Raw genomic sequence first — 12,785 nt, 5'->3', positions numbered from 1 at the left:
CTTTTTGCACAATATAAAATTAGAAGTTTCTTTAATTCTAATTGACAGCTTTGTAGACACTGAAAAGGATACTTATTTTTATATGATGAGCTGTGAGGCATTAAAACATCCTATCAAACAGCAGTAATCACTTTAAGATAATAAAGCCAACTCCTAGAATTCTTTGCAACTACTTTTAAACATGCTTGAAATTCTAAACTGTAGTGCATTCTCTTTGTGGTCTGCAGTAAGTAATGGACCACAGCTGAGTTTTTAAAACTGCCGGTTTTGCAGTTCAATAATATAATTGCAGTAATACATCACTGACCAAGTCTTTTACAGGCATCTTATTATTCTTTCAGTCATTGTAATAGATTTGACATTCAAAACAACTATTACTGACTGTCTTTTAGAAAGGTTGAGACTATTTTTTTACTTCTTTATGTTAAATTCAGTCATTAAACAAATGCGATCTGCCCTAAATGTTCATCAGAACCAAGTACCTTATATTCCCTTAATTTAGAGCTGTGGATTAAGTCCTTAGAAAGATTCACTTTCTTTCGTGAGTTGTGTCTGTTTCTGTTTTTGCGTGCTTCGTTTATAGGAAGGGATCGGATCCAAAACAGGAAGTTGCCACTAAACGCGCCTACTTCACAACAGAAAATGGCATTTATGTTCCTTTATGGATCCCTTCCTGTCAGTGAACATTTCTGGGTGCAAATAATTAAAAAGGAAGCAAAAAGAAAAGCAAGTTATTAATTGTACCTTTTAATATCGTTCAGATTTATTCAGATGCTGCAGCTCACATCTGGGTTGTTAACGTTTGCAATCGTTAACATAAAAACAATGAAAGTGACAGATTTAACTGTACGAGGGATCAGTTATCAGGAGCTTTACCAAAACATTTCAGAAATGCAGTTTTGGCTGCCTTAGGTGAGTCGACGGTAAACTTTTCTTCATTGAATGTGAAAATCAGAGTATTGGGGTACCTCATCTGAAATTTAATGTTTTTCTTGATAAGTTCTGCACAGTAAGGTGAAAGCTTCTGACGTTTTTCTTTTATGGCAGTTGGGAGATCTTGTGATAGAGTTATTCTATGACTTTTACAAATAATTTGTTTCTGTTTCTTGGCGGCTAGAAGTAATTTTTGAACATCTTGGAAATTCAGTAATTTTACGTATATTTGTCTAGGGGAGTCCGAATGTTGTTTGGTGTGCAACGCTCGATGTGCTCTTTCTGTGGTAGGCGGACTAGCATTCTTATCAAGGTTTAATATAAAGTGAAAGATTTGTGTGATTGTTTCAGTGAGTTGGCTACTGTTGTACGATTCTGGTAAGCCTCTGATTAGTATATTATTGCGCCTACTTCTTTCCTCAAGGACTGATACTTTTTGTTGAATGTCCTGTATTATTGAGTTTTTGGCACTTAGTTCCTCTTTAAGTAAGGTGATCTGTAATTCATTGTTTTTGGTAGATTCTTCCATATCATTTATTCGTTCCATCATTTGGTTTATCTTATTCCCGAAGCTTGATAGTTGTTCAGAGAAGCCTTGCATATCTTTCCGAAGTGGCAATAGTGCTTTGTGGTCGTCCATGTGGAAGGTAGCTTCCGATCTTACTTTAACACTGAATTTACTTATATCTATCTGTTTACTTTCTGCCATTTGGGAAGGGTCTCCTTCTCTGGGGAGGTTATTGCAGATAGTTTAGTCTTGCTGGTTTGTGTTTCCATATTCTCTGCTTCCTTGGACATGTCTTCTAAGCAGTAGCAGGCCGTTTGATTTTATATTTATGTTGTGCCTGTTCAGGTCGGTCTTTCCATGTGCTGGATGCTTTTCTGGAAACTGTCGGGATAAGGAGTAAAATTCTTCCTTTGGTAATGTTAAAATACAATTATTAGGTAAACTTTCATGTTTTCTTTTGTAGCTTGTTGATTAAAAGACCGATTATAATTTTTGGGATAGGAGCCTCATGAAGAGGGTGTTTATAGGATGACCACCATCTTGGATTCATAAATGTATGCATGTTGAAGAAAATTATCTCCATATGCTGTCAGCAGCATCTGTGGGGCAGATTTTATAATAGCATGCAGTAAGGTCGAACTGAGTGTTTTGTACCATCATTAACTTTACAAAAGCATGCTGTGAGTTCTTATTGGATATTTTAGAATTACTTTAACTTAATTGGAGCAAGCTATGAAATGCAGTGAGTATTTTAGAATTCAATTAACTGCAGCATGCCCAGAGTACTAAAAGTATTTTAGAATTAAATTGTCAACTGCAGCATGATATGAGTATTCACTGAGTATTTTTGAATTATTAGCTAAACTGTAGCATTCCGTGGGTAGTCACTGAGTATTTTAGAACTGCATTAACTTAACTGTAGCATGCCTCAAGTACTCAATGAGTACTTTTCAATGACATTAAGCTAACTGTAGTTCACAGTTGAGAAAGCAAGTCAGTTTCTGTTTCCAAGAGATACTATAGTGAGAGCAGGACTTGGAGTAAATATTAGAATGATGTAGTAGTTATGGAAAGTAAGCATTTATATTTGGAGGTTTGCTGGTATGTTTCACTGACTGCGGAACTGGCATTGTATATTCATCTCTTGATAATAGTTGTAGTGACTTTTGCAGTCTGTGCAGTAATTTCTCTATTCACTCTCACAAGACAGCTCTCTCTCTCTCTTTCCTGATTTCTCTTGCGCGCGCGCGCACACACACGTAGTCTCCTCTGCTGTCATACACACAGTCACTCACACACGCAGACAGAAAAATAAACAGATGCACATACATACACATGTACACTTCTTTCTGTTTTTTTTTTTTTGTTTGTTTGTTTTTTTTTTTTTTTTTTTTTTCACTTGCTGAAAAGAAAATGCAGTGCATAATGGTGGCCATCCAAGTTCCATGGCAGCTTGATATGCTGCTGTGAAGCGGGGGGGACTCATTTTTCACCGGGCAGTACTTGTACATTAATACCCTACTGGAAAACATTCATTCTCCAGTCAGGGTGCTGATGTACAGTTTGCCCATTCTCTAATCTGCATTAAATTACTTGTCTGATTGTTTTCAAAAATTATGGCATATTAGGATGTGACTGTGTAGATAAATGTAATATATGCTGTGCAGCTGCAATCTTGTGTTATGTAATGGCATTTCAGTTACATGAAAGTTATAGAAAGAATGTGGACCCAAACCATGTGCATGTCCATTGTATTCTGAAATGAGGATGTTTTGGTAGGACATGTACTGCATGGTTAATTGTGCATGTTTGTAAAAAGAAAGCTGTTCAAATTTTATAGACCTCAATTATGTTAGAGCTGCCATACAAATTATATATATATATATATATATATATATATATATATATATATATATATATATATATATATATAATGTGCCTCATATAGTCTTCATTGTCTATTAACATATATAAATCCACAGGTAGAGCCATTTGAAGTTAGTAATTTGATTTCAGTGTAACATTCAGTAGTAATAAGAAGGTGAATAAAAGGTTTAAATAGCACTCACTGTCTGACTACATTAGAATTTTAGTGTATGTGCATATTAAGATGACATTATAAGCACATACATGAATGGCCATTATTGTGCTCTTTGCTTGAATAGTAAATCTGTAACAGGAAGACACTGTATTAATAGATTTTTTTTGTACAATTTAGCAAAAATGAATTAATGACCTACCTTGTTTTACCAACCCATCCCACGTTAGATTGCCAAGTCCATGGGCTCCTACCCTATTTGGTCTACAACTTGACCTCAGGGAAGCACCTTAAACAAATGTCTTCGCAAACACCCTACCCCACCTAGCCAAAAGGATGGGCATTCCTCCCTCTTTGTCATCTGTTCCTGTAAGGAAAACAGAGGAAATCACCCAAGTTTTGTAGTTATTTTCTAAGTAGGCATATGTAGATTGTTTAGATATGAAAATGTTGATTATAGAACTAACGGATTTATTAACAGTGACCACATTTAGCATTGCTTTTATTCTCTCTCTCTGTTTTTTTTATTTGTGCCTGGAAGAAGAAATAATGTTGATTTTTTTTTTTTTTTTTTTCAGAAAGTTACTGAGGTACTATGCCAAGAGCCACCCATCTGAGATGGTGAAATGTTATGAACTGCTGACCATTCATCTAGGTGTTATCCCCACAGACTCTATTATCCAGCAGGCCTGTGAACTGGCGCGAAAGCTGTGGGAGCCAACACGTATACCTCTACTCTGAAACAGCATGCTTGGAGAACTAATACCTATTTTATGAAACAAAAAGTGTTAAGTGCCCCAGCTTCTCTGGATCAACATCCTTCTCGAGTTACTGTATGAAGGAGAGAGCCTAAAACAGTGCTGTTTGGCCTCCACCAAGTGCCTGAATTTCGCAGAGCAGTTTATGTATATTCCAAGACTGATAGTCAGTCACACTTAAACTTGATTTAGTGCAGGAAACAAACCATTTTTTATACTTTGAGTGAGTGAATGAGTGAGAGAGTACCCCATCACATTGGAGGTTGCTCAGGTTTATTTTATTTTCTTGCAGTCTAGTTATACCTTTCATTAGTCTGGTTTGTGACTAATGTGTTGTGCACATGATGTGGGCAGGAGTCTCAGGGATGTGTCATGTTGTGTCCCTTTCCATATCTGCCACTAAACTGTCCCGCATATATAACATGCTTCCTGAATGGTAAAACTGTTTACAGACTTCTATAAAGATGTATATAAAAACTGTCCCTCATTTGTCTGATGTTAGCCAATGGTGTCCACCAAAGATGCTCCTGCATTGATGAATTTACTACCATCCTTCGTACATTCTAGAAAAAAACAATAGCCTTTGGCCAATAAGCTCTTGTCCCAGCCAGCATATCTGGGTCACCTGCATGTCACTGTCCCTTCTATGCCACTATTTCAGGTAACTGCTTATTAGTCATTCTCACCCCATTACAGAAAATGAAATCCATAACATTTATATGCTACTTTGTAAATAAACTTACCATCATTTCATAAAATACTTGACTGTAGATTTTGTATTGGGGCATCTTGTTTTCATCTTCTGCTTGTTTGTCTTTCTGTGATGTGTAGTATCTCTGTACTAAATCTGTTGTGATTTCTGTGTTACACCTTCATCCTGTAATACGGTTTGTTTTTTCTGAACATCTCTGGCAATCTGTAACCCAGTAATTATTGAATGCTAAGTAGCATCATATTATGTTTGGCTTGTTGACTCATCAGCACTTTTAAAAGAATTTCTTTATCTCAACTTCTGTAATTCCATGGGCAGTGACTATGCGATAAATTTGTTTGTCAAGCCTTATGAAGGGTTGCTGAACACAGAGAGGTCTTCCTGTGAGTGTGTCACATGCATTCCCCCTTCCTTTTACAGTTTTCCATATCTTCAATTTCTTTGTCCTCTGAACTACTGGAAATCTTAAGATATGTCTCATCCTATGGCCTTATAGTGCCACTCATGGTGAGTTTGCAGCAGTTTTATTTGCATGAGGCATCTTTCTATGATCTATCATCAGTTGCGTCAGTGGAAATCGCAGTAGAAACATTAGTATTTTCTTCTGTTTGATGCTGTTGTAATAGCTGGTTTTCTTTTTCTGTCAAAAAGTCATTGTTTTTGTCAGTTTTGAATTGTTAAACCATGAGTTTTTAAGGAAGCGAAGCACTACTCAGAAACTGTAGCTGTAGAGAGAAAAGCACTAAACAGGACAGGCATGTGGTATATCTGCCCTTTTTGGGATTCGAGCACACTCCAAATTCCTGTTCTGTAGTTTCACTAATGCCATCATTGCTCATCAGAGAACGGCACTAATAGGTCTTGAAAACTAGGAAGCAACATCAGTCTTCCAGGTGAAAGGAATCCCCAAAAGCACTGTTCTTTATAACAGAAGCGTTCTTTGAAAAGATGTAGGTTTTCCTGTACTGCACTGTAGGACACCATCTGATCATCAAGTTAGTACCCAAAGTCCATATCCTCCATGTTACCTTTAGAAAAGGATGGTGACAAGACTCTTATCTGGGACATAAAGCATCCCAGTGTGCGTCAGGGGGGTCATGAATGCAGCTTTAAGGATCCATCGGCATGGACTGCCCCTGATGCTTAAGTTTCCTCTCCTGAGCTGACTGGGTCCCCCTCCCCTCAATACACTCATGGCTAAAATCTCTGCAGTCTCCTGCGAAAAGGGCACCCCAGGATACAGTCCTCAACAGTAAAGAAGGAAAAATATTTAACTGTAATTGCTTAAATGTCCTGACTTGAGCTGACTGGGTCTCCCTCCCCTCAATACACTTGTGGCTAAAATCTTTGCAGTCTCCTGCAACAAGGGCACCCCCAGATATAGTCCACAATGATAAAGAAAAAAAATATTTAGCTGTAATGTAGGTGACTATTTTAAGTAGCCAAGCGTGCTAATACAGTAACCTGGCCTTTTTTTCATTCTATCTTGTTAATAATCTAACTCAGAAAAGGCATAACCCATGCCAGGGGCTACAGCTGCTGACTAAATTTCACCTTAACCATGCCCCGCCCCCAGTATGTGGTCTTATTTTAATTATCTAACCCGCTCTCTTGTTAATCCAACTGGCAATTAATAGAAAATAACTCACAGCCCACTTACTAGGATACAGGGCCACTTCTGTGTTTTAATTACTAGCAACATTTTCTCCAAAAAGAAAACAATAAATAAAATATAATTTGTAAACTGTAAAGCGTACAATAGCTGTGTAAACTAACTTAAATGTTACCCAAGTGTTCTGATTGGTTCTGGTAATTTCAGCCTATAGCAAGGTCTAAAATCTACACTACTGTTGGCTCCATAACTTTTCCTGGCTGTATTACCTCTGCCCTCACCCTATACACATCCTGCAATGACTAGCTAAAGTTTTAAGAAACGTGGGCACCATATTTGAAACTCAGTGCAGCTGTAACAATTCCTCGGCATGGTCTGCAGTAAGTGAATTATCTGCTTTGCCAGTGTGTTTGCAATTGCTTGAACCAAAGTTGTTACATTTTATCTCAGCAATTTACTAAGATAATTGATTGTTAGATTGAGAGAGAAGGCATTGCTTTTGTGTATATAAAACAGAAATATAGTATTTGTAAATGCTACTAACACTAACCTGTTTTAATGATGAAACTGACTTCTGAGATGTTTAAAAGCTATAAGAAGTGTTGCATTTATGTTGGTAGTCGTATATTTCAGTACTTGTACTGTGAATTAAGCTATAAAAATATTAATAGTTAAGTGCTATGCTGGACTGTAGAGTAACTGTGTTCTTAACATTTCCACATATTGTTTTTTTTTTCCCGTATTCCTAAATAATAGTTTATTTACACATCTGGTTTTGTTTTTATTTTATGGGACACAGTTTAAGCGGCAAAGGTTATTTTTCTTAATACAAGTATAGAGAAACTGAAAATATAACAAAACTACCTTATGCTATTGCACAATACTGAAACAGCAATCCTGAATGGATAGCCTGTTATACTGGACCTGCAGTGTATGTATGTGCCGAACGTAATAAGCTGATATTGTAATATTCACCCAGTATGAAACTGTTCTTTATTTCTGATGTTGAGGCAAGTATTTTGCTCAATGCCTTCTCACTTTTGCAGTGCTTAAGTATCCTCTCTTGTGGTGACTGGGTCCTCCTCCCCTCATTACCCTCATGGCTAAAATCTTTGCATTCTCGTGTGAAAAGGGCACCCCTGGATACAGTCCGTAATGATAAAGAAGGGAAAATATTTTAACTGTAATGTAGGTGACTGTTTTAAGTAGCCAAGGGTGCTAATGCAGTAACCTGGTCTTTTTTTCATTCTATCTTATTAATAATCTAACTCAGAAAAGGTGTAACCCATGCCAGGGGCTACAGCTGCTAACTAAATTTCATTGTAACCAGTCCCCCCAATCTACAGTCTTAGCTTAATTATCCTTTATCTAACCCCCTCTCTTGTTGTTCCAACTGGCAATTAATAGAAAATAACTCACAGACGATTTACAAGGATACAGGGCCACTTCTGTGTTTTAATTACTAGCAAAATGTTTTCCAAAAAAGAAAAAAAAGTTAAATAAAATGCAATTTGTAAACTGTAAAGCATACAATAGCTGTGTAAACTAACTTACTCTGGTACCCGTGTATACTTGGTTCTGGCAATTTCAGCCTATAGCAAGGTCTACCCACTCAGTTCGCCCTCGCTCTGCTCAGGTTCACTCTGCTACCATACTCTACCCCATTCCCCACCCATCCCCAATACTCGTACATTTATTTAAAACAAACCAAACCCTATAATCTCAACTATCCAATCACATCTCAACCAGCTCTCCAGACTTCTCTCTGGTAAAACTGCCCCACCCACATAGGTTAACCCCTTACCTACTAACACTTAACATCTCTAATTAATATCATAGTCTTAACCCTCCACTTAAAACTACCTACTTACAAACTCCCTCTCACCTTTATCCCCTTAATCATACGCACCTGTGTTCATACTGTTCATCCATATCTGCTTTTCCATAGCTCAAATCGTTCACATTGCCTATCTTGACCTGACCAAGGCATTTGATACAATACCCCACTCGGGCATTGTTGACAGACTCAAGAGGTTAGGTACAGACCTGTATGTCACCTGGTGGAAAACCAATTGGCTCACAGACAGGACCCAGGAAGTTAGAATTGGGGAGTCCACCTCTACAAAGAGGCCAGTCACAAGTAGAGTGCCTCAGGGATCAATCTTTGGACCAGTCCTTTTTGGCATTTACTTCTCAGAAGTCAAGGCCAATGTCAGTGGTCTCTGGCTGACTAAATTTGCAGATGATTGCAAATTAGGAGCTGTCATTTAATCTAACACTGACACAAATGTTCTCCAGGAGGGGCTGACACAGACAAACTGGTGTCAGAGCCATGGACTAAAACTAATTGGCAAGAAATGCATAATAGTGTCCTTTGTTAAGTCATCCATCCCTGGAAACTATTGTATTGACAACACGCCCCTTAAAGTTGACCCAGTAGTCAGGGACTTAGGGACACACATAGTAATCTAGCCTTTGACCATCGTGTGACTACAGTGGTGAAGAAATCATTCTATGTTGCGCAACTTATAAATAAAGGTATGGCATCAAGTCCAAGGAAGGCATTGTTCCACTGTATTTGCATTCATCAGACCTGTTATTGGGTACAATGCCCCCTTTGGTATGTACCTTACCAGGCATATCCAATGACTGGAATGTCCACAGAGGTTCCTCACTAAAGGAATACAGGGTGTAAGTAAAATGTCCTATGCAGAGCGCCCCAAGGCCCTATCCTTGTATTCTGTCTTCTGCAGACTTTTGAGGGAAGATCTATGCCTGGTATACAGGGCATTGTCAGATCCCACTCTGATGGACCTCTTGCATATCCACAAAACAAACAGCACCAGAATTACCCGTTCTAAAGATTTAAACCCTGCCTATGATATAAATAGGACCTGCTGGAGAGATAGGTATGTATCCCAGAGCTACCCCGTCTATGGGAACAAGCTCCCCGTCCATGTGAAGCAGAGTTTCTCCCTAACCCAATTCAAGTGCAACTTGGACAGTTGGATGGGAAAACGGAAATTCATCCCTGGTTTGGTACCTATGTCTCTAATGGACAAAGGGAACCTTTAAATGGTTCATCTCCCAGGCCCATGCTTACACTTATCAAGGGTATCAGAACTCGTCAGAGATGTGGGATGCATGGCTAGGTTTAAAACGGCCATTGTGGTCATTAGCCTAGTAAACAACTATGAACATACTTTTCTTCCATATCCCACTCAAAACAGAATGTTAAACTTACACTGCTCTATTTTCCTAAGTCTCTCTATCTTAACACAACTAACCTCCTATCCTTATGAGTTTAACTTCTGTATGCAATATCAACCACCCCATTACCCAACCAGTTACAATCGAAACCCTCTAGGTTCAGGATATCCCCAACTGTATACAACTGCTCACATACAGATGTTGCCCCGTTTGTAGTACTCCCTCGACAATCTTATTCCTGTATATCTGTGAAATATGACAAATCTGTATCCAAATACCTAAAAACAATCCTTCACATAGCATCTCAACTTATTGTTAGTGACGACATTCACCCAAATCCTGGCCCGAAATATAACTTAAGCATTTCCATCATACGACTAAATTCACTAAACTTCTGGTGGAAAGGATCTGAATTACTAATACTTTATATAAACCTAAAAAACAAACTCAACAAAGCAAGAATTGCACACCACCCTTTCACATTACTCTATAGATATAGTTATAATCATAGAGACCTGGCTTAAAGCAGAAATCAGTAGCAATGAAATATCCTCCCTGGGTACAACACGTAGGCAGGATAGAAAACATAAAAGAGCAGGAGGTATTCCTGTACTATTGAAAAATAACCCCACACTTGAAATCATTGACCAAGCCCCTCCTGCTTTCAATAATGCAGAGACCTTGTTCACCAGACTAAAACTGAACTCAGAGAAAAAGCTAAATATAATCGGAACTTATATCCCCCATAGCAATAATATTAATACATTAGAATCTATCATACACAGGACAGAAAGTACCCTTCCCTAGGAAACAGTCAGAATAGAATACTTTAATATTAGTTAGTCCACCTGTAACTCTTTTCTCCCCGTTGACCATATCAACTTATCAATTAGTCCACCTGTAACTCATTTCACCCTGTTGAACATATCAACTTCCATGGCTTCACTCAAATAATTCAAACTACAGCTAGAACAGGTAAAGCATCAAAAACGGAGTCCATCCTCAACTGGACTCTCAGGACTTTATATCCGTACTTAAACTATGTGATTGGAAACCACTTAAAACCCTCCCCCTAGATATTACAGTAGAACACTTCCAACACTACCTGCCTAAACATCCTAAATAAATTAGCCCCCACTAGAGCAATTAGATTAAAGTCCAACTACGCCCCTTGACTTACCAAAGAGACAAGATCACTTCTAAAAGAGAGAAAGCCTGGGAAATATGGCTCCACAATAAAACGGCAGCAGGTAGACAAAAAATACCTTGAGCTAAGAAATAAAATCAATAAGCAATCAGACTTGATAAAAACAGTATACTGACAAATGAATCAAAGCACAAAAATAGTCCACAACAGTCCTGATCTGCCATTAATAAAATACAAGCAAAATTGCCCCCCCATCAAACAGCAACTCTAATGACAATATCACCATTCAGTTTAACAGATACTTCATCAAATCTATTCTAGCCCTCACAAAAAAAGAACTGCCCTCACCTCCTCCCAGCCTCTCATCCAAAGCTCAGAATAACAAATGCTTTTTCCTACAGCCATTCCCAATAAAAAATATAAAAAATACTTTAATAAACTCAAACCCACAACTTTGCAGCAGATAAACTTACCTGCTGAATTCCTCAAAATTGCAGTTGAAGCCATTGCATATCCAGTCTCTATACTAATCAAGTGGTCCATTTCTAAACATCATATCTCTGCCGTCTTGAAAATATGTTATGTAACACCATTACACAAAGGAGGGAACTCTACAGAAGTGTGAAACTACTGTCCTATTGCCATTTTATCACCCTTGTCAAAAATCCTTAAAAGATGCATGCATTCAGAAATTCTGAACTATCTCTTCGATAATAAGCTTCAGGCTAATACCCAGCATGGTTTCAGACCTAATTACAGCATGACCACAGCTCTTATCAGCTTTATTAATACCATTAATCAGCATCAAAACAAAGGCAACCTTGTTTCTTCTATTTTTCTGGATCTCTCGAAGGCTTTTGGTACTGTTTCACACAGTAAAATCTTACTGCCACTTTTAGAACTTAACCTAAGCTACTGCACACTTGCATGGTTCCAGGACTATTTATCAGGTCGCAGTCAAATGGCAAAATACCTATCTCCCCTTCTGCCTGTTACTTTAGGTGTTCTGCACCTGGACCTCTTTTCTTTACCATATTTACCAACAGCCTTCATACTGCCATCCTACATGCCAAGTTAGTTCAATACGTGGACGATTCAGCCCTAATCTGTTATGCCCCATCACTCCAGCAGCTTCAAATAATAGCACAAGAATCCTTTACTGCATTGGAATCCTGGTTATCCAATGCACTGCTCATACTTAACCCAAACAAAACTAAGCTGATGTTGTTTCATCCCACAAAAGCCATAGATCCCACCCCCCACCCCCATTCATTATTACTTCAAGTAACAGTAACTACATTACACCAGTTACCCAAACCAAACTTCTAGGTGTTATCGTAGATCAAAACATGAACTTCATCTTGCACATTGCCAAGCAGTAAAGTACACAAAAAACTTGGAACCCTATACAGGTGTAAAAAAAATACCTTACCAGTAATACTAAGATCACTATTGCAAGGACCCACCTAGTCTCCACCCTTCTCTATGCATCCCCCGTTTTCACTAACCTTAACAATTCAGACTTAACCAAAACTAAATACCTGTTATAACAAAACAGTAAAATACACGATTGATTCAGCTTATGAGACTCATCCCTGCCAAGCCATTAAACTAACTTTATAACAAAACAGTAAAGTACGTGACTGATTCAACTTATAAAACTCATCACTGCCAAACCATTAAACTATCTTGGTTAGAACTACCCAATCTGCTCACCCTTAACCAACTTACAGTGGTCCAGCAGACACTTTACCATCCTGAAAAAACACTAGCATTGCAAAACCTAATAAACCACTACTCAAACAAATGATTACTAAGATTCAGTAACAAATCACTAATTAACACAACCTGAAGTAAGAATAATGCT

At 38.0% G+C, this 12,785-nt stretch overlaps 1 protein-coding gene across 1 annotated transcript in view; it reads left to right on the top strand.

The window, feature by feature from the left end:
* Positions 1-7,331, top strand: part of HPS1 (HPS1 biogenesis of lysosomal organelles complex 3 subunit 1) — a 946,304-nt gene extending 938,973 nt beyond the window's left edge. Inside the window, exon 22 of the mRNA XM_044056829.1 lies at positions 4,058-7,331. Within this exon, the coding sequence (XP_043912764.1) occupies positions 4,058-4,220 (163 nt within the window). The 3' untranslated portion in view covers positions 4,221-7,331. The remainder of the gene's footprint in view (positions 1-4,057) is intronic.
* Positions 7,332-12,785: the final 5,454 nt, after the last annotated feature.

Source organism: Protopterus annectens, chromosome 14.part0, assembly GCF_019279795.1.
Source record: "Protopterus annectens isolate FY-2018-M chromosome 14.part0, PAN1.0, whole genome shotgun sequence".
NCBI classification, from domain to species: domain Eukaryota; kingdom Metazoa; phylum Chordata; order Ceratodontiformes; family Protopteridae; genus Protopterus; species Protopterus annectens.
Note: the sequence above shows the minus strand (reverse complement) of the source record. Positions and strands in the feature narration are given on the sequence as shown.